This window comes from Schistocerca cancellata, chromosome 1 (assembly GCF_023864275.1).
Source record: "Schistocerca cancellata isolate TAMUIC-IGC-003103 chromosome 1, iqSchCanc2.1, whole genome shotgun sequence".
In the NCBI taxonomy this organism is placed as follows: Eukaryota; Metazoa; Arthropoda; class Insecta; order Orthoptera; family Acrididae; genus Schistocerca; species Schistocerca cancellata.
In genome coordinates, this window is record NC_064626.1 from 352,772,740 (window position 1) to 352,800,600 (window position 27,861).

The following is a 27,861-nucleotide window of genomic DNA, read 5'->3' on the forward strand; positions in this document are numbered from 1 at the left end:
TCAACTCTACATTTGTCACAGTGCTTTCACATTTTGCATGTACCCCATTGTCATGTAAGAACTAGATAATGTGCTAAAACTGTAGCTAAGCAACCCATGAAAGGACTGTAGTAGGTACTTACTTGGAGGCGGAAAATGATACGATGACTCGGAAAAATTAAAGTGATGAGGTGTATGCCACATCATGAGGAAGAAAGGCTGCATAAGTCCATGCTACTGCCCACCATTTTGACACTATCACTGTGAAGAAATTATGCAAACCATTAATATGTTGACACAAAGACAAGTGAACACTGTAAGAATGAAATATTGGAACTGCGAATATACTTGTAAAAGCACATCAACTGCAAAGTAGGTTACCTCATGTAATTAGCCAACAGTGACTAGAGTTATCAGTAGTAAACACCCAATCATTTCTTCCCAAAAATCAGGTTAAGACACTTCTTTTAGTGCTTGTGCAACTATTAAATAATGATGTGTGGGCATTTTTTCATCTGAGTTTAGGGGTGACCTCACACCCATGCAAACTCCAAATTTTTTGTCAGGTATTAAAAGTTAATATAAGTTTGTAAGGAATAGTGTGATTTATAAATACAGTACTGGCCATTAAAATTGCTACACCAAGAAGAAATGCAGATGATAAACGGGTATTCATTGGACAAATATCTCATACTAGAACTGACATGTGATTACATTTTCACACAATTTGGGTGCATAGACCCTGAGAAATCAGTACCCAGAACAACCACCTCTGGCCATAATAATGGCCTTTGTACGCCTGGGCATTGAGTCAAACAGAGCTTGGATGGCATGTACAGGTACAGCTGCCCATGCAGCTTCAACACGATACCACAGTTCATCGAAAGTAGTGACTGGCGTAGTGTGATGAGCCAGTTCCTTGGCCACCATTGACCAGACGTTTTCAATTGGTGAGAGATCTGGAGAATGTGCTGACCAGGGCAGCAATCGAACATTTTCTGTATCCAGAAAGGCCCGTACATGACCTGCAACATGCGGTTGTGCATTATCCTGCTGAAATGTAGGGTTTTGCAGGGATCGAATGAAGGGTAGATCCACGCGTCATAACACATCTGAAATGTAACGTCCACTGTTCAAAGTGCCATCAGTGCGAACAAGAGGTAACCGAGACGTGTAACCAATGGCACCCCATACCATCATGCTGGGTGATACGCCAGTATGGCGATGTACACAGAACCTGGATTCATCCGAAAAAATGACATTTTGCCATTTGTGCACCCAGGTTCATTGTTGAGTACATTATCGCAGGCGCTCCTGTCTGTGATGCAGCGTCAAGGGTAACTGCAGCCGTGGTCTCCGAGCTGATAGTCCATGCTGCTGCAAACGTTGTTGAACTGTTCGTGCAGATGGTTGTTGTCTTGCAAACGTCCCCATCTGTTGACTCAAGGATCGAGACATGGCTGCACAATCCATTACAGCCATGCCGATAAGATGCCTGTCATCTTGACTGCTAGTGATACGAGGCCATTGGGATCCAGCACGGCATTCCGTATTACCCTCCTGAACCAACCGACTCCATATTCTGCTAACAGTCATTGGATCTCAACCAATGCAAGCAGCAATGTCGCGATATGATAAACCGCAATTGTGATAGGCTACAATCTGACCTTTATCAAAGTCGGAAACGTGATGGTATGCATTTCTGCTCCTTACACGAGGCATCACAACAATGTTTCACCAGTCAACACCGGTCAACTGCTGTTTGTGTGTGAGAAATCGGTTGGAAACTTTCCTCATGTCAGCACATTGTAGGTGTCATCACCGACGCCAACCTTGTGTGAATACTCTGAAAAGCTAATCATTTGCATATCACAGCACCTTCTTCTTGTCAGTTAAATTTCCCGTCTGTAGCATGTCATCTTCATGGTGTAGCAATTTTAATGGCCAGTAGTGTAATTTTCACTGGAACAATGATAATAACTTCACAAAAGTTTCTTCGTCTGTTATATGTATAGAAGTAGCCATAGCGGCAAAAAGCAATCTAGATAGGCAGTTACTGAAGATAAATAAATGTTTGTGATACCTTTCAACATAATCAAAGTTCGAACATGAGATTATACATATAAATCAGTAATTGTGTGTGGTTATATAAATTTCACAACTCAAAATCATTCTTAATACCGTAGAAAGAAATGAAAAGCAATATTCCAGATGTAAAGACATCTAATGCAACTGAAGTGAAAGAAGTAAAGTCTGAATTGCTCCCAAAGTGAAGTAAGTCTGAATGGCTCCCAAAGTGAAGTGAAGTCAGATATGAGATCTCTGAAAGTCGCATGAAGTCTGGAAAGTTGGAAGTTGTTATTCCAGTGTGTGCTTTGCACCCTGTAAATTTCATAAGCACTCATACTGAACTCAGGTGCTGCCGAATATTCGTTATCCCTTTCATGAACCACTTAAAATTTTTTTAAAGTTCTTAGAAGTGTTTGGCTGGATTACTGCATTGATGATCAGGAAACTACTGACCTTGATACAGTTTGTGCTAATGCTAATATAGCCAGGTGCTGCTCAGTCCACCATCGGTGGCCAAGAGCTACTAATTAAATGCGTGGTACATACTTCAACATCTAACTATGTGGGCCAGTTTACAATATTTATATGTCATTTGGAGTGAACTAAGAAGCTGACTTGTATGCCTCAACATGGTCATTGATATCTCAGTTGTCGTCCAAAATATCCTTAGTTGAAGTTCAAACAATGGAAAATCCAGGATGGCATGTAACAATATTATGGAAAGGATAGTTGCTGCTCATCATACAGCGAAGATGCTGAGTTACAGATAGGCACAAAAAAAAAAGGCTGTTTCGGCCAACAGGACCTTTGTCTAAAACACAAACACACACACACAAACTCTCTCTCTCTCTCTCTCTCTCTCTCTCTCTCTCTCTCTCTCTCTCGCACGCACATGACCATGGCAACTGAAGAGGGAGAGGGAGAGAGAGAGAGAGAGAGAGAGAGAGAGAGAGAGAGAGAGTGTCATCTATTTTTGATAAAGGCCTTGTTGGTTGGAAACTTATTTAATGACAGTCTTTTTTGCGTGTCAGCATCTCTGCTATATGGTGAGTAGCAACTATGCTTTTCATAATATTGTCTTAGTTAAATTTCGTGCTTCAACCATTTGAAACTACTTGTAAATGGATAAACAAAATTAGGCATAAAATTAGTAACTATATTGCGTATTGTATTTGAGTTTTGATGCCTTTTTTAGCAGATTGTTGTGGTTGCATCTAGAAATATTCTACAATCCCTTATGTATTGCTTATTAGGCTTATTAGTGTGCACAGAAGAGTTTAACCACTCACTCTCCTCACCGTCTATATGTGAATGAAATGGGAAGCAGCTCTAGTGATAAAATGGCCAGTACCTCCTGCCAAACACTTCACAGTGGTTTTCAAAGTATAGATGGAGACTTAGAAGGATGAGATTTTTAAACTGTTTGGTTATTAGTAGCAGTTCAAGTAAAACTGTTTTTAATTTAAAATTTCATACTAGAGTTCTTGGATGCTTTTTTGTTCTATGACCCAAAAAATGTGTGTATAAAGCCCTGTGTAATTAAAGTACACTGCTGCAGTATGAGGAGTAAGATGATAGATAAGGGTCAGAAGCATTTGCTGGATTTGTTCAGCACATGGAAGTTTTTGACTTATTATTATTATTATTATTATTATTTTTACTTTCCCAAGACAGTGTACTGCTCTTGACAATGAAGGCACACTATGAAAGGTGACTAATAAGCCACCAAACACTTTTGGTCTCATGACTCGAGCAACTGCAATATGAAGCGCAAGTGTGAACTTTCTGATTTTTCTACTAAGAAAATACAGATCTATCTTTATCCTTACAGGTGTCCCATTGATCTGCATCAACGTTCACTCTTCATTGCTGGTGCTACTATTAGTCTGAGTGAAACTGATTGTATCCAGGACATACACTGTTTGCCTGAAAGCCTCATATGATCTGAGCCATTGATCTTATTTCAGAAGATAAAGTGAACAAATAGTGTCTCATACAGAGACTTAAAACTTCTTATTATGTATACACTAAACTCATTCTGTGTTCCAAAATTCCCACCACTTTAATCTCCATTTATTGTGTATTTATTATTAATAAAGAATGCTGATTTACCTTTTAATTGAGATTCTTGCTTTGATGTTAAGTGAAAAATGCCATAAGCTTTTGCAACAATGATACTGGTTGTGTAAAAGTGGCTAAACTTTATGCTGATGTTGTTTTACTTCTTTATAGGTTCTGTATCTAGTATATTCTGAATCAGATAAATCATACAATTCTCAACATGCTCTACAGGTCACTTTGTTCACTTGTGTGTAAATGGACATATCAAGTACAGGCTGATGGAGTGGGAAGTTGGAGCAGCCGGTATTTCACTGAAATTGGATTGGATGATCTAATAACTGATAACTGGAGAAAAATTGGGTCAGAGGTAAAACCACCTGGTGCTCCTAGTGGAAATGGACTGTCGCGCCGAGCAGCTGCTGATCTGGGTCTACTGCCAGGCACTGCAGTTGGTACATCCATGATTGATGCTCACGCTGGAGGTCTAGGCATGATTGGTTGTTCAGCTGATGGTGTTTCTCAAGACTTTCACACCAGGCTAGGTATGTGACGCAAAATATTTCTTCTGAGGGAATTGAACAGAGTCTACTGTCTCCTGAAATACTTTTAAATCATATCCACAGTTTACTGAACATAAATTACTTACAAATGTTTTCTTAAATTCAAGCTAATCACTAGATTAGTTTCCATAAGAGCAACTCAACATTTTTATTTTTTAAGCTCACTAGGCTTATGTTGGCAGAGCACTTGCCTGTGAAGTGCAAAGGTCCTGATTTTGAGTCTTGGTCTGGCACACAGTTTCAACCTGCCAGGAAGTTTCATGAAAGCTGTAACTTTCATCTTTCAGTGTGATAAATTTTCTATTTTTCTTGTGTTAAGAAAGACTAGTATTTATTGTCATATTTATGTGACTTCACCTCTGTCTCTGCCTATTGCTGTTCTTCACTTACAGTGTAGCTTTTCCTATATGGTCATGTTCCATATTACTAACATCCATAAATTCAATTTATGAAGTTCATTCAGATTTAAGTTGGACTTCAGTGCCATGAACATGAGAATAGCCTGAAGTAGTGTGGTGTTGAGGGGAGATACATAGAGATTCACCTCCATTTAAACTTATACAAAAGAATGTGAAATAATCACTTCTTGACACCTCAGTGTGGTTAGGCTTAACTAGTAGGATTGTTCACATAATTTGTAGGCTTCTTTGATACCATAATGTGTCAGCAAGGTGGATTCTATGTAAGTGATGTAGACATAAATATTTGTTTAGGCATCTGTTAGTGGCATTTGAGTCAGTTTGTGGAAGAAGGAGAGAATTTTTTATGACAAATTGTAACCTCTCTCTAGACATAACTCTATCATTATAAGCCAGAGAAAAAAGAATTAAATTCAGAGCAGATAGGGAGAATCCCAGTTAAGGTTCATCCAGCAACATAGACAAAGTTGGCTCAATGGTTATGACTCTGGATTTTCTAAAATTTATTAAAGCAGCTGCCATGATGATTCCTTTGATAATGACAGTCAGTTTCCTTCCCCATCATAGTCCAACCAGAGCTTGTGTTCTGTCTTTAATAACCGTATCACTGACTGGACATTAAGCTGTGATCTTCAGTCCATACCTTTTTATTCCACCAACAGGGAAATTTGTATAAACTCTATTTTGGGACTGAAAAAAAATTGTTACTCATTGATTTTCTCTTTATGAGTGAAGAATGAGATATAAAACACACTTCTGCAAATCTGTCTACAGTTGGGAAGAATGCCAAAAAATCATTTCTGACATTCTGTTCTATCATGACAATGGACTGCTATATGTGCAGCAGATTTAACCAGTGGTATATTCTATGAGTGTACCAACGTCTGTGCATGGGGGGATTTGGGGTGGCCATGCACAGTTTGTGTGACTGTTTCATGTGGATAATGAAACAGGTGAGAGATTACATGACAAATGTTTCTGGCGCAGCAGTCAGTATCCATTGCATGTTCTGGCATTATTAAAAATGATTTGAATTGATACATGTGTCTGTTTGATGAGGACAACATGTGAGTTCAGTTAGGAATTAGGAAAGATTTTCTACAGACAGGTGGGGGGAGGGGTTTGGTGGGAGGGGCCAGCAGCTGCCCCTTACTGGGTATGTCCCTTATGAATTCTCTGGACACCTATTGAACAGTCTCTTTACAACTGTGAATTAATCCCATGTGACTTGCACATGTGTGGGCAACAGAAAAAGGTAAGTGAGAACAAACATTCAGCAGTAACAAGGCAGGTGGATAGTATTTATGCAATTGGAAGTTGGAATGTTTTCCTTTGATGAAGGGATCAAGTAGCAGCATTGTCACATCATAACCACAGTTGAGTTCAAATCTGGAAGTAGGTTTATCAGTGATGTATCACATTTAGTACTGAAAGCTTATTTATTACTAATACCAGCACACAGCCAGATTAGAGCTGAACTCCTTGGTAGAGAGTGCTGCTATTTATACAAACATTGAATAGTCCAGAATATACAAACTTTACAAAAGTAAGAAATTTCAAGAACCTTCCAGTAATTATGAATAGAAAATAACAAATAATTGCTGGTGATTGGAACTGAAGACCTGTAGTATGCCAACAAGTGGTGCTAACTGTTACTTCACACTGCATGCAGCACAGCTTGTAGCATTGCTTCATCTCCTGGAGAAACTGTGACCTACTGTTTTAGAAGTTCACATTCCATCTGACTACAAAACCATGGATTTAGATCTTGTCAAGTATCCTCTGTATGGCAGTGCTATCAGATCCTCACTTTTGGTGGTGTGGTCACATCCTCTTCGCTGTGATGGGCAACAGAGGTCAGCTACTTCCATCAAAGCTTCATGATCCTCGAGTGGGTCTTAAGTTTCCTTGAATGAGAATTCCCTATCATCCGTCTGCACCTCTTGACTTTAGTAGGACTTCATACAAAGGGCAGAGGACATGGATGATGTCTCTGTGGTTTTGTGTTCTTGATGATGAAGGGTCATAATCCTCAGCCTCACATTTGGTGTTTGACAATAGTAACATTTTCAATAGTCTCAACTTTCACACAGCTATAAAAATTGATACCAGATGTCCTGAGCTATATCTCACTGGCCAGTGCTTGTGGTTATAGTGCTCTCAGTCTTTTTCCTGGGCATCCACGGTCTGTATACGAGCCAGCTTTCTTACTCCTTTGGTACTGGTGATGAGATGTTTTACACAGTCATCCTAAGTATCTTTCTAATGAAATGGGAACAATGTACCCATTGTTATTTCACCATCGGGACCTTGGGACAGAAAGAATAGTGTGAAGCCTTTAGTGTGTGTCTCACTGTGTAGTATGCAAATGTCACAACAGCCAGTATTGTATCTGAATCTCTTTTCAACATCAACATATATTGACAGATTATCTTATTGAAGCATTCTGCGAGGCCATTCGTCCATGGTTGGTAGGCAGCTGTCATGCTGTGGGTGACGTCACAATGTGAAATCACCTCTGATACTAGTCTCAATCAGGGAAATGTGTCTTATATTCAAATTTCTGTGTTTTATATGTTATACTTTCTAACATGTTCCACACCCATGATAATAATCTCATTTTTGGGTCTGCGGAATGAAAATTGAATGTAATCTAATCTAAGTGGAAAAGTTTCGCATGATCAGAGATCATGACACAGGGTGCACCATGTTTCAAAATGAAAAGTCGAAGATGGAATGTAACAGTACTATGAAAAAGATAGTTGCTACTAACCACATAGCGGAGAAGCTGAATCGCAGATAGGTACAACAAAAAGACTGTCGGAAAGTGAGCTCTCAGCTAACAAGGCCTTTGTCAAAAGTAGACAAAATGAACATGTGCGCATGCGCGCGTGCACGCGCGCACACACACACACACACACACACACACACACACACACACACACACACACAGTCTCTGGCAGCTGAAGCCATACTGTGAGCAGCAGCACATGATGGGAGAGGCAACCGAGTGGTTGGGGTAAGGAGGAGGCCGGGGTGGGGAGGGGGAGGGATAGCAGGGCAGAGGTGAGGGACAATAAAGTGCTGCTTGTGGGAGCGAGCAAGGATGAAGTGTGGGAGAGGGTAGGGCAGCTAGGTGCAGTTGGGAGGCTAGACGGAGGACAGTGGAAGGGGGAAGGGGGTAGTGGAGAAGGAGAGAAGCAAAAAGACTGGGTGCATTGGTGAAGTAGAGGGCTGTGTAGTGCTTGAATAGGAACAGAGAAGGGGCTAGATGGGTAAGGACAGTGACAAAAGACAATTGAGGCCAGGAGGGTTATGGGAAAGTATGATATATTACAGGGAGAGTTCCCATCTGCACAGTTCAGAAAATCTGGCATTGGTGGGAAGGATCCAGATGGCACAGGCTGTGAAGCAGTCATTAAAATGAAGATTGTCATGTTGGGCAGCATTCTCAGCAGCAGGATGTTCCAGCTGTTTCTTGGCCATGATTTATCAGTGGCAACTCAGCATCTCTATTATATGCCGAGTAGCAACTATCCTTATCATAATATTGTTAGGTTTCAAAATGGTGTCTTCTACAAGTAACCTTGCAGTGTCTGGACTTTCAGCAGTCAGCACATCTTTGATGACAGCATAACTTGCGAGATAGTCAGTGCAGATTATTGTCCATCAGTTCTTGCTTTTTACTTTAAGATCTCGCTAAGGGGTCAATTACAATTTAGTGAAATAGTGCTGCTGTAGGCAGAATTGGCACCAGATGCTCAGGAGGTAATTGTGGTTAGTGGATCTTCATTACAGTGCCTCACATAGTGTCCTTAACAAATTGGTAGAGACTTGGCCAATGATATATGTATGTGATTCTGTCAAGATTCTTAATGAATCCCAGGTAACCAGATGGTGGAGCATCATGGAAAAGCTTCAATATAGCTGGCTGTAGATGAGCTTGGGTGGTGAGCACTCATTTCTGCCCCATCAGATCATTGTTCATCTTATAGAATGTTCCATTTATTAATTGGATTTCTCCTTTGGTTGGGCTTTCCATTCATCAAGACTTCTGTTTTTTTTTTTTTTTTTTTTTTTTTTTCCAGCAATGCTAGATCTTCCCTCTGCTCAGCAGCAATGCCTTTCAGTGCAGCAGCGACTGAGATTTCATCCATGTAGCTGTCATCCACCAAAGGATTCATTGAAAGGCAGTCAACATCCTTGGGTTAGCATCTGATTTTGTACAACACTATCACGTCACACTTCCAAAGCCTTAGTGCTCATCACACCAGTCGACCTGACGGATCCTTCAAGCTAATCAGCCTGCATAGAAAATGACAGTCTGTCATAACAGTGAACAGTTTGCCAAATAAATACAGCCAGAACTTGTTGCTGATTCAGACATCTGCAAGGCACTCTTTCTCAGTTGTAGAGTGCTCTGGAAGCATAATCTGTCAAATTTTCAGCACCTTCCTGAATTTGTACTAAAACAGGACCTGTCCTATAACTGCTAGCATTTGATGTGAACTTCTGTCTTGGCATTCTTATCATACATTGCTAGGGCAAGAGATGTTAGTGCCTCCTTAACGACATGGAAACATCTTTCTTGTGTACCATTCCAGGAGAATTTGGTATATCCATGCAGTGATTCTTGCAAGGGAAATGCCTTGGTACAGAAATCCATTGTGGGTCACAGGTAGTATGAGCACATTCTGAGAAAATTTTTCACATTACAAATGTGCTGAAGAGTCACATAATCTGTTAGTGCTCTTATTTTCTCTGGATGAGGATGGACTCGATTGCCATTAACTAGGTGTGTAAAGGCTTATTTTGATCAATGAAGAGGCACATTTTAGAATTCAGGTTGAGGTACGCAGTCGGAACACACATCAACTTGGTTGTCAGGTGGCTTATATGTTCTTCAAATGACTTAGAAAAAATGACACTCTCATTCATATAGCTGAGACATGTCGTCCACTTAATGTATCGAAGCAGATTGTCCATCATACACTCAAATGTGATTGGAGCATTACTGTCAGAATCACATACCTCTGAACTCACAGAGGTTGGGTGTTATGAAGGCAGGCTTTTCCTGATCAGCCTTATCAACCTGGATTTAGCAGTAGCCTGTTCACTTTTCCATAGTTGAGAAATACCTCATTCCTTTCAAACACTCTAGCATGTTAGCAATTCACAGCAATGGGAAGACACTTGTTTTGTGAGTCTGTCCAATCATCAGTAGTTGACACAGAAATGTCATGTGCCATTGTTCTTCTTCATGTGGACCACAGGGGATGACCAAGAATTCCATGAAGGTATAATGATGTCATCTTGTGTTATGTGCTTCACTTCCTCCCACATTATGTGTCATTCAACTGATGACATCCTATATGTTCACTGACTAACTGGTAGATGCTCATAAGTATTGACATGGTTTTTCACCATTTGCTGCTTGGTCTAACTTTTCTCTACTCTGGATTTGAAGGCATCTGAAAACTGAGGAAGAATGGATAACACTTGTGGACATTTTCCTATGGTCAGATCAGATCCTATTGGCAGTTCAATAGTAACTTTCTCCACTGTATCATCTATAGCAGACCATAGTTTTTAATCAATGACACTGAGCTGCCCATCCTGGATTGGTTTGGCTATTCCTACCTTTACGTATGAGTTGTGGCTGACCCAAAATTGTTCTTGACTACCTGTAATGCTTATGACCATCAGTGGTTTCTTTTGTGAGCCTGAGAAGCTTTTTACAATTGACAAAAGCATCACAGTTTAACTGAGCGTCTAGATTGGTGACTAGAACTCATCTCATTGATGGCAGTGAGTAAAGACATCTTCAGTGACAAACAGCTGCTCAGAGTAATCTTTGTGATTGTTGGAATACTTTGTCAATCTGGAGCTCTGATGATCCAAATTCTTATGACTGCTTGCAATGCCTGCAAGAAGCCCCATCTGAGAATAAGATCATGACTACATTCTGTTAAAACAACAAAATCGAAGGTATGTTTTCTGTCATTGGTAGTTATACTTGCAATACATTTTCATGTTGGCTGGTGTATTTTCCTATGTGAGCTTCAGCACAGTCAGTATCATATGACAGAATATAGTCTTTTTTACCTGGTGATGTTGAGCATTTAAAATTACAGAGAAAGAACTCCGAGTCAACTAGTGTCTGGAAAGGTTCTTCAATGAGATTTCCCAACATCTTGGTAACTGTCTTCCATGGAGAGTTTTCATTTGTGGTGGCCTCGCCTCCATGGATGATTGCCTCATGTAGTCTTCCTGAATTCAGTGGGTAGGTGAATTGCTTATATCTCTGTATGACAATGGGGAACAGATATGGCATGTTGTGAAGTGATCTCATCTGGGATAAAGCATTGGGCCTTGTAGAAGAAGTCAACTATGATCATTTTTCAGTTGAATTGTGTGTATAGTGTTCATATGGCAGCATAATAGCTATCAACCATTTGTATTTTTTCTCTGTGATAGTGTACAGGATGTCCACAGTGGAAAATTATCAGTGTGTTGTCCTTCATCCTCCAAATGACTGTTCATTTGCAGGGCATTATGCTTGGTGGTGGTGACAGTGGTACCTCCATTGGTTGGAAGCTAGGTGGTCAGTGGTTGTGGTGTAAGCCTAAGTTGATAGTCCATTTTTCATGGTACATTTGACTGGTGGTAGAGAGGGTGCTAAAGATCAGTACAGCTCTACTTCTATGTTATCTATTACCTCCAGATGCATAGAGTTGACATTCTTGGATGCTATCTCTTGTGTTCTTGGTTTGACATTTCTGGCTGTCATAACCTGCTGAATCTTTTTTCTCACTACATGGCGTATGAGAGAGGCAAAGTTGAAACTGTATTCCACAACTGCCATCGGGCCCACCTTCTGGAGTCAGTTGTACTTCTTTCATTCAACTCGTTTCTGTTGCATTTCCTCAATATGCTGACACCACTTGATGAATCCCTTGACTGTTGTGACATCCTTTACCAGAAGAGCTTGGTACATGTCTTCTGCAACTGCTTTCATCAAGTGTGAGATTTTGCCAGCTTCTGTCATATTTTCCCCAGGGGGCTCAAGGTCCTTTTGTGAGTATGTGTGTGGCGAGTACGGGGCCCTGAGCTATTGGAGCCCCTTCTTTCCCGGGCTGCATTTCCTTTCCCTTCCCCTCTTTTCCTGTTTTTGCTTCTTCCCCTCCGCACTCTCCTGTCCCTCTCTTGGTATCCTTGTTTATGTTGGCCCCGCCATCCTTCTGGTTATGTTGGCTTTGCAATTTGGTTTTGTTGAGTAATTACCTCATCCTTTTATCATTCTCTGGTCCCCCTCTGGGGTTTGATCTCCATTACTTAATTTCTATTCCATAGTGTGAGCCATTGGGCAAGAGCACCTTACCTAGTGTCTCTGGCATGTGCCCTCCTAGTTCCTTCCATCTTTTCCTTCACATCATTGTCTGATGGTAGGGTACATAGCCAGCACGGTAACCAGCCCGTGTGGTGGGGTCGCTATGTACCCTTTTGGTTGAGCCCCTGAAAACACAGGGATCACACTTCTGATACCTGAGCTGCGACCTCCCCATGTAAGCCTAGGAGTGGTTGCTTGTCATCCTGGATCGTTGGAACTACTGGCAATGGCTGCTGTGCCAGACGGCCCGTGCTGTGGCTGGGTGGTGCCCATTGGGGGAGCCCCTGATCAGAGTGGGTGGTATCAGGGCGGATGCTATGCAAATAAAATGCATATGGGTCCAGAACTCTGGCCGTTCTTCTGCGGCCATCTCTTTGAATGGAAATGATTCTTTTAGTGCTGCTTCTTCAGCCCCTTCGGCCTTCCCTTCCATGGCTACCCCCTGGGAGGAGGGTCAGGATCATCGGCTAGGGGCACCAGGACTGATGGGGATACTTTCACTAATATCAAACCTTATTTTTTGTGGAACACATTGAAGACAAGTTTGGCAAAGTGGACTCTCTGAGCAAGATGCGGTCAGGTTCGTTGTTGATCAAAACTGCTTCAGCTGCCAAGTCTGCGACCCTTTGTGCCTGTGACCATCTTGGCACAATTCTTGTGTGCCCCCACCAGTCTTTGAACGTGGTTCAAGGTGTAATTTTTCGCAGGGACCTCATCCTTCAAACTGATGAGGAACTTTGGCACAATCTATGATGGTGGGATGTTCACTTCATTCGGCATGTTCAGAAGGGCCCGAAGGACAATCGCATTGATACTGGTGCCTTTATCCTGGCCTTTGAAGGGGATACCCTCCCTGAGAAGGTCAAGATTATGGTTTATTGATGTGACATGAAGCCGTACATCCCACCACCTATGAGATGTTTCAAGTGCTTGCGTTTTGGACACATGTCTTCCCAGTGTTCGCAGACCCCTCTCTGTGGTGACTGTGGACGTCCACTCCATGAGGGGAGTTCCTGTGTCCCTCCTCCTGTGTGTGTTAATTGTCGTGGCAATCATTCTCCACATTCACCGGACTGCCCGGCTTATAAGAAGGAAAAGAAGATACAGGAGTATAAGTCCCTTGATCGTCTAACGTACACTGAGGCTTGTAAGAAGAATGCACATCTTCATACTGTGACAGTAATGTCTAGCTATGATTTAGTTACATCTTCACCGCTTTCTCCCCCTTCCTTACCCCAATCCCCCCCCCCCCCCCCCCCCCCCCCCATGCGGTTCCCACGCCCTCCTGTTCGGGTGCCACTCCCCGTCCCCAGCTCGAGAAGTGTTCCAATTCTTCGGTGTCTGCTGGTCAAGGGTGCCCCTCCCAGGACCCCCCCCCCCCCTTCCTGGCACCTTCAAGGCCAGTGGTTTGTTGCCACATGATCATGAGAACCACGATCTGTGGGTCCCCAGGTCGCCCACTCTCTTTCTGTTCCAGATGTTGCTGCATCTGGCTCCCTTTTGCTGCACAGCCCTCCTCGATCTTAAATACAAAAGAAGAAGAAACATAAGTCCCAGGACAAGGAACCTCTGGTGTCGCCAGAGGTCCTGTCCCCACCTTCACAACCTGATGCTGACCTGCTGTTCATGGATGTCGCCCCCTCCTTGTCGGTGATGGATGGTGACCCGGTGGCATGACTGGCTTTAGCCTGTTCACCCCGCATTTGAATCATCATTCTGTGGTTATCCAATGGAATTGTAGTGGATATTACTGTCACCTTCCAGAGTTGAAATCCATTATTTTGTTTTACTCTGCAGCTTGTGTGGTTCTACAGGAATCTCATTTTACTGATGATCACTCACAGACCCTCTGTGGATTTCGAGCTTACTGTCGAAATCGGGTTGGCCTCCTGCAGGCCTCTGGTGGCGTTTGTACGTTGGTCTGTATGGACATTGCTAGCACATGGATTCCTCTTCAAACTACATTGGAAGTGGTTGCTGTTAGGGTCCACATGGACTCTGGGGTCACAGTTTGCAACCTTTATCTCCCTCCTGACAGGACTCTTACACCTGCTGCCTTAACTGCCCTTCATCAGCAACTTCCTCCTCTGTTCCTCCTTCTCAGGGATTTTAATGCTCTTCATCCCTTGTGGGGCAGTGCATTTCCATCTAGTCGGGGTCTCCTCATAGACCAGTTTCTTGCAGACCACGACTTGTGCCTTCTTAATGATGGCTCCCCTACCCATTTCAGTGCCAGTCATGGTACTTTTTCTGCCATCGATCTTTCTTTTTCTTATCCCTCCCTCCTCCCTTCATTACACTGATCACTAGACGATGACCTACGTGATAGTGACCACTTCCCATTGATTCTCTCACTCCCTTCCCACTCCCTGTTGGCCTTTCCAATGTGCCAATTGGCTTCTATATACTGCACAGGTTGTTTTTTCTTTCTCTTTGTCGGGTTGTATTGATGATGTCCTATGTGACGTGTCTGATGCGATTGTTTGTGCTGCTAGCCTTGCAGTCCCAAGCTCATCTGGGCCATTTCACTGCCGGCAAGTCCCATGGTGGAGTACGCCATTGCCATTGCCATCCATGATCGCTGTTGAGCTTTGCAGTACCTTAAGAAGCACCCATCCACTGCCAGTCTTATTACCTTTAAACACCTTTGCACCAAAGCCCTTTACTTAATCAAACGGAATGAAGAGGTGTGTTGGGAACGCTTTGTTTCTTCCTTCAGTTCTACTGTCCCTATGTCACAGGTATGGGCTACACTCTGCTCTCTCCAAGGTTGCCATCGGCAGTCTACCCTCCTGGGCCTTGCCCTCCCAGATGGCCTTTGCACGGACCCATTGATTCTTGTGGATCATCATGCGACTCATTTTGCCACAGCACTGTCATCAACCTCCTATCTGGCTGCTTTTCTTCACCAGAAACAGCAGGCTGAAGCTTTCGCCTTACGTTTTACACCTTGTCAGTCAGAATCTTACAATGAACCTTTTACTGAATGGGAAATTCTTTCCTCACTCTCTTCTTCTCATGATATGGCCCCTGGCCCAGACCCCATTCATAACCAATTGCTTCAACATCTCAGTGCTCCACAACAACAACATCTCTGGGTGCTTAACTGTATTTGGTTCCAGGGTGACTTCCCTTCTCAATCCTACTGTCTCGCTTGGACTATGGTTGTCAAGTTTATGGTTCGGTTCCTCCTTCCACACTGCACCTCCTGGATCCAGTCCACCATCATGGTATCCATTTGGCCCCGGTGCCTTCCCTACTAGCCCTGTCGATAGTCTCCTGGTTGAAGCTGGGACCCCACCCCCCTTTCTGTTCGGTGGTCCCAGCTTCTGGTTTCTTATGCAATCACTGTCCGTTCCTCTCCCACTCATCCTTCCTATTCTATCCTGTTCCGAGGCCAAGGATGTCACCCACCTGATTCCCACCCTTGGGCAGGTTTACCAGTTGGGCTCCGCCTTGCGTCCCTTCACCATGATTTTCATCTTCCTTCTTTGTCCTGTCCACTCCCCCCCTTGGTTCGTTCCTCGGCCCTGGATTTGGATGGATCTCTGCCGAGGTCTGAAAGATTCTCTCCCCCCGTGGTGTTCCGCTTTCTTGTTCTGCCGGATTTTATGGGAGTTTCGGGATGCTGTTATTTCTTACACCAATGGCTCTAAATCTGCTGAGCATGTGGGATATGCCTTCACATCCTCTGTTGGCATGGAAAATCATCTCCTGCGAACTGCACGTGGAGTGTTTACTACAGAATTTTGTTATGTACGGGCTCAATGAGTGGCCTTCAGGCTATTGACCGGTGTTTTTCCTGCCATCCCTTGGTCTCAGCCATCCATGGCCATCTCACTGATCTTCATCATGCTGCTTGTTCTGTTGACTTCCTTTGTGTCCCTGGCTATGTGGGTATCCCAAGTAATGAGCTATCTGATCATTCGGCTGGGGAGCAGTCACTTGCCCCCCCTTCCCTGTAACCCCTCCTGTGGCGGATTTACGGCTTCATATCAAATCCTACTTCGCACAATCATGGGCCAACTCTTGGGAGGCTACCTCCCTGTCTAATAAACTTCATGCGATTAAGGTGACACCTGTCCCGTGGCATTCTTCCTTCCGCCTATCTTGAAAGGACTCGACCACACTGTGTCGTCTCCACATCGGCCATACCAGGCTGACCCATGGTTTTCTTTTGCGCAATGAGCCACCCCCACTTTGTGGTTGCGGAGCCTTCCAGTCGGTAGCCCACATTTTGGTTGAATGCCCCCTTCTTTTGGCTCTGCGTACTAAGTACGGACTTCCCCGCACTTTACCTTTAATATTGGCATATGATTCCTGTATGGTTGAACTGGTTCTCAGTTTCCTCTGTGAAAGTGGTTTTTATTTTCAGTTCTAAGGTTTAAAATCTCCCTCTGGAGTAGGGGCAGGGCGATGAGGGTTGGGGTGTCTCCCACTGTAAGCTGTGTTTGGAGATTCCCGACGCCCCCCCCTGGCCAAGACCCTATTTTCTCTCCCTTTTATTCTGTTTTTATCACTTTTTAGATTTGGTTAGTCTCCTTTTACAGTATGCACTTTTACATTCTAGCAGTTGAACGCTTTTGAATAGCAGCTGGTCTTGCCTGTACTGCATCAGAGTTGGGATGTTTTCTGCCTCTAGCATAGCCTTGGGGCTGCCCACTTCCTGACTTCCCTCCTTTTATTTTCACCATTGACAACATGATTGCACTATTACATTTTTTTAGCCTTTTACCTTTTATCGTTATGACTCTTCTGAGATGTCAGTCCATCCGAATGGACCACCTTTGAAACAAGGAACTGATGACCTTGCTGTTTGGTCCCTTCAACCCCAGTCAACCAACCAACCTTCTGTCATATTCAGATTCACATAGTGGCATAGTTACAAAACATTCTATATGTAGAATTGTGTTGTTTCTCCATGATCTTTGGCCCTCTTCTTCAGTTGTTCTTCCATTAAGCAAACTTATGGGTGACCGTCGCCAAATGTTCTCTTCAGTTTGGCCTAGAATTTATCTCAGCTGTTGAGCTTCTCTTCATTGCTCTCGAGCCACTGTGCTGGACTGTGCTGTTAAGTGAAACTACACATTTTCCAGACACATCACATCATGCCACCTGTTGTATTTGGGGGCTCAGGTAATGCTTTCAGCCATTTTGTCAGGTTCTGACTGGTGTCTCCAGAAAACACTTATTGAAGCCTGATGTGCAGTTGACTTGTTGCTGTTTTGGAATTCATTTGTTTTTTGAATATACAGATCTTGGGAATGATGTGCTGTCTGTGTAGGCAATGGCTTCTTTGCTACCTAATTGGAGCCGATGTGATGTAGATAGTTTGAAGTTTCTAGCAACTCCACTAAACAATGTCATGCCATAATTGCAACCAAGTCAAAATCTGAAAGGAGGAAGGTCATCAGTGAAGTACAACAGTGGGCACTGAAAGGAAGTTTGTTATGGACACCATTGTACAGTCAGAACAGAACTGAACTCTTGGATGGAGAGTGCTTCTAGTTAATTATAGAATATTCCACAATATACAAACATTACGAGCTTAGGAAATTTGGAGAATCTTGCAGAAGTGAAGAATAATAAATAATTGCTGGGGGTTGGGTTTGAACGGTGACCTGCTGAATGTCTGCCCATGATGTTAAACATTATGCCACACAGCATGCAGCACAACTTGCAGCACTATGTAGAAAAATATGAAAGATCCTATATATGTTATTGGTAACACCAGAAAGGATAGCAAATAATAAAATTCTATTTATCATGCATATGCAGTGTAGCAGGAAGAATACATATTAAATTTGTATGTTTTTGGAGGTAAATTGGATGGGAAATTTGGTACACAGACATTCCATCTCGGGCAGCAACAGTGCCTCTAACCCAGCAGAGCAGTGGGTTGAACAGAGCTTATCTGACAGATACAGTTGTGTCATTCCATGCTGTTCTGTGCTATTCCAGAGTTAATCAGTCATAGCAGCTGGTGATTGGTGGTATGCCAGGCTCTTGGCAAATCATTACCATATGTTCTCAGTGGTTGAGAGACCTGGATAATGTGTTGAGCAGGGAAACAGTCGAACATCATCTGTACTGAGGTATGACAGGACAAATTGAGCAACATGTTTGAAAGGTAACATCGTGGAGACATTGAAGATAGGATACAGCCACTGACCTTGACATATCAGAAATTTAACAGCTGTTGTCCAAATTACTGGCTATGTGAGCACGGTGCTAGACCCACATGATACCGACAAATACAACCTGGCATCATTCATTCTCTTCATAGACTCCATCCACAGATTAGTGCAATAAGTAGAATTGGGGCTCACGTGAAAATGTGATATCATGCCCCATGTATCCGGTGCTGTCATTGGAATCACCAGTGTCTGCCAGATTCTCTCTGCTGCTGTGTCAGTGGATAGTGCAACAATGGTCACCATTCCATGCAGGTAGTCCATAGTTCTCCAGACATTGTTGCTCTGCCTGTTTCAGTTCATGTCTTGCTGTAGTCTGGCCCCTTCTCTGACTGAAGGTATATGACATGACTGTTATTCTGTATGATTGAGTTAGTAAATAATGTGTCCGTCCTCTTGGGTGCTAGTTGCATGGGGCTGCTGAGATCCTGTGTGCCATTAATTATAACCTTCCAGAAACCATAAATTCCATATTTGCATGACAGTCATGGGATCCCAACCAAATGTGCAGCAGTATCATAGAATGATAAACCTCCTTCTCAATTGATCACAGTACTGCCACTTTCAGACATTTCCTTTTCTTACACAAGTCATAACATCATTATCTCACAAACAGCTAACATTCAAATGCAAGTTCTGAATGAGAAATCCACTGAATCATCTTTCCTTACACAAAATGAAGATGGTGTTACTCCTACTGACTTTCTGAGGTTGCACTGAAATGCTAATCATTTGCAATACAAACATGTCATTCAGTTCATGCTACTTTGATATCTGTTGCATGCTGCTTTCATGGTGTTGCACTTTTAACTGTGAATAATCTATTAATATTTTTCAGTAATCCTGTTCTCTGCATGATTGTGAGGATAGATATTGAAACATCTCTCCTACGTGTAAAAATTGACCATTTTCTCTTTCATGTAGGTCTGATTTGTGGTACTTCAACTTGCCACATGGCTGTCAGCAAATTACCTTACTTTGTTCCTGGTGTTTGGGGCCCATATTTCAGTGCCATGGTGCCTGGACTGTGGTTGAATGAAGGGGGACAGAGTGCCACTGGAAAACTTATTGATCACATTATTGATACACACCCGGCCACAGACGCTATCAAAGAGAAAATTGGAGACACAGTGTGAGTGTCATTTTTTTTTACCCTTAATAATTTGATGTAATTTGCATATACTGTCTTTAGAATATGTCATTTAATCTTCAAAATAAATACAGACTAATACTCAAAAATGTTGATGATTCGGATGAGGAAAGAGTCTGTTGTTGAATGTGCACAGCAGGAATTGCAAACAATTACTGTAAACTCAGAATTTTTTCAATGATAAATGTTCCTGATATTCTGAAAAATGTTATTTACTTGGTCATAAACATTTGAACATAAAAATATATTGTAGGACACCAGGATATTATTGTCATATTCTGATACATGTCAGAGGGAAGCTCAGTTACTGTGGAGATGCAATTACCTGGCCTTATTATTGTTTTAGGTCATTCAAATAATGAAAAATTTATATAATAAAACATATGAAGAAAAGAGATTTTTGTAATATTAACTCTAGAAAGATAACCTACATCGCCCGTATGTGGTTATCTTTTACGTATGTTGTCATCCATGGTGTTAGGTGTTTATTCAAAACAATAAAAAGCAAATTAAACTTATTAAAATCAACACAAATCAATGTTTATTGAGAGACTGAAGACATATTTTTGGATATACATATCTATTTTCTTAAAATTACTAAGATACTTCAATCTTAATCATGAAATACCTGACAAAAACCACATAAGACAGTCACTGGAGTTTAAATTTTTAAAATATTTTTACCACACTCTGTTTTTTGAATCATGTGACAGCTATTTCTAGGGTTTGAGATGCTTCTGCATGAGATGGTCTGCATCATTTTATGCATTTTTTTCTTCTGTTTCACTTTTTTGCACTTCTTGCTATTTGTTTGCCTGCAGTATGTTTTCTACAATTTTGTCATCTGACATGATCTAAAAACCTTTAATATTACTGTTACAAGTGAGCTGCTCTTTCATATCATTGGCATTAAATTCCTAATATATTAGTATGTTTGTCATTAGATCATTTATATCCTCCAAAACTGAATCATCCTTATCGGTTATTGAGTTTTTGTTTCTGTTTTAGTATTCTGCTCGAGGCATTGATCAGAGTCTTCCATTTAATCAAATCCCATGCATCTCAATCCTGTAACAATACTCCTTCAAATTCATTAGCTTGAAAAATGGCAAAAGGACTTCTACACTATCTTCAACAACAGATAACATTCTACATAAAAGTCGCTGTTTATTACATCATTTTAGTGTTTAAATAACACTTTGATCTATGACAAATTGGAGGCAAAATTTTATGGAAAACATTCTGTATCCCAACAGTTCAGCAGTTGGTGCATTGTCCAGTGAGCGTAAGACCTTTCCTTGTTTAAGCAGTTTCGTTTTATTTATTTATTTATTATTATTATTTTCTTTTTTGCTTCATGGATAAAAGTGTTGTCATACCAATCAATGAATGTTTGTGTTCATCCATGAGCTTTTTTGGCTTTTGTAAATTTAAGGCACCCTGATATTTTTGAAGCATGTGCTATTTTTGAAGTTACGGAGATAAGCGAAGGCATTTAATGGGTCTCAGCAACATTTGCGCAAACTAATTTTATTACTTGCTATTTATACATTTTATATCATGATCTCACTCACCAAGAAGCTAACAATTTTGATGGTAATGATTTCCAATTTAATCCAATTTCATCAGCATTATAAATGAAGTCCAAGTCATAGTCACTTTCATCCAATTTTATTATAAAACCATCTTTAAAAGAATGTTCTGCATCTGCATCAGCTGACATTTTTTCACATTGTATTTCTAATTCGTGAATTCCATGATGAGATTTCAGTCTGTACAACCGTCTGTTACTTGCACATATTTTTATTGCACTGTAGTGCCTTTTCACAGAGCAAAGGACCAGATATCAGTTGCCCAGTAGATTGTTTCTTTAAAAACGAACAACAGAAAGCTTCTTCCAAAAGTTCTCTTATCACAGAAGTACCTACACCATGCTTATTGGTTACCTTACGACCAGTTCATCCTATTATGTCTTTGAGTGATAATACCTCTCTCTTGTGCTTTGACATTCCTAAACACAAACATGACATTGCAGAGTAACGTAGTGATTGGCAACCATCTTAAACAATAATCAAACACACACATCTAACTCAAACAATAATCAAATAGGTGAGACAGCGGTTGCACAGGCAGGTAATCCAGTGCAATTTGCCCGTACGTGCATGGACAAGATTACAAAGATAATTGCTCATTGATGATGATCTGGATAATTGTGAATCCTTATACCTGAGGTATGGGTAATTGAGTCTGTGCTGTACTATTTAAACTGTTCAATGATCATTCAAAATTATTAAGCACATAAGCTGTGTAAATTTTGTATATACATGGTGAGGCAAAAATAGCTGACACATTTCAAGGCTAAATAAATTACAGTCCAATTATATGACAAGTTCCATTTTATTCTCATCTGAAAGTACATGAAATACCATTTTAGCTACAGTAATTACTTCTTTTTAAAAAACAATGTTCCTCAACTGCATGCCGTTGTTGTATTCACAATGATAAAGGCACTCACAAAAGTTGTCTGTCACTTGGCTAATAATTTCCTGTGGAATGGCAGCCAGTTCCTGTGTTTTGACACTGCTGTCCGAAAGTCAAAGTGCAGCAATGTGTTGGTGTGCCAGGCACCATGGAGACTATTGTATACCAGGTGTAGAAGTATGAAACTGGAATTTCCCCATAGTGTAGGGCTCATGAGACTGTGTCTGCAGCACCATCTGCTTCCTGTAATGGATGACGACAAATGTCAATACACAGTAACTTAAGTTCCTTACAGTGGTTCATGTTTGAAACCTGTAAAAATGTCAAGTTTTGTGTCTACGAACTATGATTTGCAGACAGCATTTGTTTTCTGTTATCATTTGAAGAAAATGTTTGTCGAAGCTTTCCCAAACATGCTCCTGGAAAAACACAATCTTTTGAGTAGTTCAAAAAATTCAAAAGTGGTGATTTTGACATGAGAAATGACAAGCATGGGAAACCACCAAAAAAGTCATATTGCAGGCCTTATTGGATAAAGATGATACTCAAACTTAACAGGAACTCTTAGAACAATTGAAAGAGATGCAGAAAGCCATTTCTCTTCAATTGAAAGCTATGGGAAAGGTGCAGAAAGTGGGAAAATGGGTTCTGCATGGACTGAACGAAAGACAGCAACTAAATCGAAAAACCACTTGTGAAATGCTGCTCACCAGATACAAAAGAAAGTCATTTCTCCATTGAATACTGACAGGTGATGAAAAATGGATATATTTTCAGCATTCTAAGCATCGTAAGTCATGGATTAATCCAGACAAACCATCAACATCCATTGCAAGACCAAATCTCTTTGGGAAGAAGACAATGATCTGTGTTTGGTGGGATCAGAAGTGTGTTATCTATTATGAGCTGCTAAAACCTGGTGAAACTGTTAACACTGACTACTACCAACAGCAAATGATTTATTTAAATTGAGCATTACATGAAAAATGACTGGAATATGTAAAAAGGCAACACGAAGTTATATTGCTCCATGATAACACCCCATTTAGATGTAGCAAAACAGGTCAGGGAAACGATTGAAGTGTTCAGTTGAGAAATACTAGGGCATGCAGCGTAGCAGCGTATTCTCTAGACATTATTATTATCATCTGTTTGCTTCACTGGGACACACTTTCGCTGAACCATGCTTCAGTTTGTATGAAAATGTACGAAAATGGCTCACTGACTGGTTCGCTTCAAAACAAGAACTGTTTTTTTGGCATGACATTCATAACCTGCTGACGAGGTGGGAGAAATGTAGAAATAGCAATGGACATTATTTTGAATAAAATATTGCTTACTGCTGCCACATGCTCAGTGATTCTGGTGGTCTGAGGTCACCCAGATTGTTTTTGTTTCAGTACAGATCCAGTATTGCAAAAGTTGAACCTTAGCTATATCATGTTTCAAACAGGTGTGGCATCTTGTCGACCAAGTTGAAAATGCACTCAAAAATCTGTCCTTGTAGCAGTCAGAGATCCATTGTCTTTTATAATTTCAACAATTGAAGTATGGTGCTTGCCATTCCAGCTCATGTTGGTGAGTGAATCTGTCATATTACTTCCTCTCCAGTGCTTGCCCCCCTCTCCATTTCGCTATTCCTCACCACTTTATTGCATGTGTTCACCAGACAATTACATTCTGAAATTGTGTCATGAATGCCTTCATCAGTTTGTATGCAATAACAGCACTCGTGTAACTTAAGTTAAATTTACAAAGAAGTAAGTACAGTAACTAAAATTTCATGTAATATAAGATGAGAATGAAATAAAACTTGTTGTAGTCTTCGTTTTGAATTTATTTAGCCTTGAAATGGATCAGTTATTTTTGCCACTCCCTGTATTTATCAGCATTTAAGCAGATACAATTATGGGATCCACAGAGTCGGTTTTCCCTATCCCAAAGTATTTTTAAAGGACATACTCTTGATCTTTGATTGTTGTTAGCAATATGTAATATTATTTTTTTCATATATTTTCAATTTGGAATAAGATTGCTTCTTTTCTGTGTTTCTTATTTCATTTTAATTATGTAAATATATAAAAGCATCATGCTGAATCCTTCAACTGTATTGATTTCTTAATAATAATAATAACAATAATAATAATAATGTTGCAATTTTGCTGGTCCTAAGCATATAATAATGATAATAATAATAATTATTATAATTATACTACTACTGCTACTACTACTACTACTACTAATAATAATAATAATAATAATAATAATTGTTATTATTATTATATTACTACTACTACTCATAATAATAATAATAATTGTTGTTATTAGTAGCAGTAGTAAACTTGTTACCTGTACTAACCGACACACAACATTTTACTGAATAGTCTCTGTCTACTGCTTCCACCTGGGCAGTACAGTGCGAATATGTTAATAAATCAGTTGAATAAACATCTCAAGCGAGAATGAGAGCTATTATTATTATTATTATTATTAATCAGTAGTAACAGTAGTATTAGTAATTATGCTGATGATAGTGGCGGTGGTTAATGTTCCGTCAGTGTAATGACTCTGCACTAACTCAGTTCAGTAAGTACAGGGAAGGAAGTTAGTAATCAATTGTTCAAGCAACTGTTTCAGCAGTCTCCTGAAGTGCTTTAGATATGCTTATGAAAACCTAAATCTGCATGACCAGATTTGGGTTTGCACCTTCTTACTCTTGAAATGATTATAGTGTTAGTGAATGCATCACAGCTGTTGGCCCTGTGGTGTGTGATAATAGTGTTATATTAAAATATAAAATAAGACAATACCATGTGAATAAGTTAATGGATCAGCTGAACTTGTATGTGTTTTACTTGAGTATGCCAGCATTTTAACAACCACGTTCTTCAAATGGGTGTGTTATTCAGTATGTGTAAGTGGATCTATTTATGCTTCTGTTTGGTGATACGAAGTTTATGCTTTATGCTGATGACAGAAAATGGAAAAAAAAAATATTGGAACAATATCTGTCAGCAGTCTGTATTTTGTAGCTCATTGTGGTAATACTTTGTAAAGTATTTAAGTGACTTTTCTTCCATAGTCATCAGCAATTGCTTAACTGTGTTTTTTTCTAGGCATGTACAAGAATATTTAAACAATCTGCTGGAGAAAATGGCCCAGAAGCAAGAACTGAAATCAGTAGCTATGCTAACATGCAATGTGCACATGTGGCCTGATTTTCATGGTAATCGCTCTCCTTTGGCAGACCCATCTCTTCAAGGAATGGTTAGTATTTCACTTTTAGTTGGTTTAGTATTGTCACACAGATGGCTCCTCTGAAAACTTTAATATGAATATTTTTGGATTATTGCCTTGGTGAACTCAAATTGTTCTGAAGTCATGATTATAGACCATTAAATCCATACTGCAGTACCATACCCTGACATGAGGCAGCTGTGATGTTCGCATTATTGGCTGTTCCTTGAACTCAGATTGATTAAACTACAGTTTTAAATTGGATAAAAGAGTTTGATTTGATTTCATTTCATTTCATTCTCCTGTGTCACAACACCTTCACATTATATGAGCCAGTTATTGAATATAATGTGAACTCACAAAAGTGATCTTGCAAATGATCAGAACTAGGTAAGCTGACCAAAATTTGGCAGATGATGGCATCCGCAGATGTCATTCCAAAACTGGTAGAATTTGTTTTACTCAGTCAACAATTTATGCAAATGTAGATGGACAACTTGTAATGTATTCTTTGCTCTGAAAAGAATGACAATAAAGGCTCCCACCTAACATTGTCTCATTACACTTGCTCAAATTTTGTTGTGATGTAAATCAGAGATTTCCTTTAAAAGATCACACAGTTGTACTGGAAAGAGATGGTTGCAACACATACCCACACACAAATAATAATGTAACAGTAAAAAACTAAATAAAATGAGTTAACTGTCAATACAGTTACACTTTTCTTACTAGTTTAAAATAGTCAATCATTTAGCCAAAGAAATGAGGAAGACTAAAACAGTATCTACATCTCTCTATTTCATCCCCCCCCTTCCCCTCCCTTGTATTAGATTTTAATAGCCTACCATCATTAAGGTCACATATGTAGTACGGCTATGGGCACCCGCATGGGACCATCCTATGCTAACCTATTCATGGGCCATCTAGAAGAATCCTTCCTAAAAAAACCCAGAATCCTAAACCTCTCACCTGGTTCAGATTCATTGATGACATCTTTGCTATCTGGATTGAAGGTGAGGACACCTTATTCACATTCCTCCAGAACCTCAAAAACTTCTTCTCCATTTGCTTCAGCTGGTCCTACTCAACACAACAGGCCGCCTTCCGAGATGTTCACCTCCACATCAGAGATGGCTACATCAGTACCTCCGTCCATATCAAACCTACTAACCACCAGCAATACCTCCACTTCGACAGCTGCCACCCATTCCATACCAAGAAGTCCCTTCCGTACAGCCTAGCCACCCATGATCATCACATCTGCAGTGATGAGGAGTCCTTTTCCAAGTATACTGAGGATCTCACTGAAGCCTTCACTGACTGTAATTATCCTCCCATCCTTGTACAAAAACAAATCTCCCATGCCTTATCTTTCTAGCCTCCCACCACCTCCCAAAGTCCCACAGTCCGGCCACAAAGGAGCATACCCCTCATAACTCAGTGCCATCCAGGACTGGAGCAACTGAATTACATTCTCCGTCAGGGTTTCGATTACCTCTTGTCATGCCCTGAAATGAGAAATGTCCTACCCACTATTCTTCCCACCCCTCCTACCATGGTATTTTGCCATCCACTGAACCTACATAATATACTTGTCCATCCTTACACAACCCCTGCTCCCAATCCCTTATCTCATGGCTCATACCCCTGTAATAGACCTAGATGCAAGACCTGTCCCATACATCCTCCTACCACCACCTACTCCAGTCCAGTCACTAACATCACATATCCCATCAAAGGCAGGGTTACCTGTGAAACCAGTCATGTGATTTACAAGCTAAGCTGCAACCACTGTGCTGCATTCTATGTAGGCGTGACAACCGACAAGCTGTCTGTCCACATGAATGGCCACCGACAAACTGTGGTCAAAAAACAAGTGGACCATCCTGTTGCTGAACACACTGCCAAACATGATACCCCTCATCTCAATGACTGCTTCACAGCCTGTGCCATATGGATTCTTCCCCCAACACCAGCTTTTCGGAATTGCACTGGTGGGACTTTCCCTGCAGTACATCCTACATTCCCGTAACCCTCCTGGCCTCAATCTTTGTTAGTCACTGTCCTCACCCATCCAGCTCGCTCCCTGTTCCCATTCCAGCACTACACAGCTGTCATTTCATCACCACACCCAGTCTTTTAATTTCTTTTTATTTTTATTTCTCTCCTTTCCGCTTCTTACCCTCTCCCCCCTCCGCACCTTCTCTCATGCCTTCCGCCTAAACTGCAACACTTCACTGTCCACCACTCCCACCATACTATCCCTCCCCCTCCCCCTCCCCACCCCAGCCTCCACCTTACCCCCACCCAGTCGCCACTC

At 41.0% G+C, this 27,861-nt stretch overlaps 1 protein-coding gene across 1 annotated transcript in view; it reads left to right on the forward strand.

The window, feature by feature from the left end:
• LOC126173998 (FGGY carbohydrate kinase domain-containing protein) overlaps window positions 1-27,861 on the forward strand; it is a 125,066-nt gene that overhangs the window by 50,561 nt on the left and 46,644 nt on the right. The window contains exons 5-7 of the mRNA XM_049921000.1: window positions 4,342-4,652; window positions 19,598-19,805; window positions 25,421-25,571. Coding sequence (XP_049776957.1) covers window positions 4,342-4,652; window positions 19,598-19,805; window positions 25,421-25,571 — 670 coding nt within the window. The remainder of the gene's footprint in view (window positions 1-4,341; window positions 4,653-19,597; window positions 19,806-25,420; window positions 25,572-27,861) is intronic.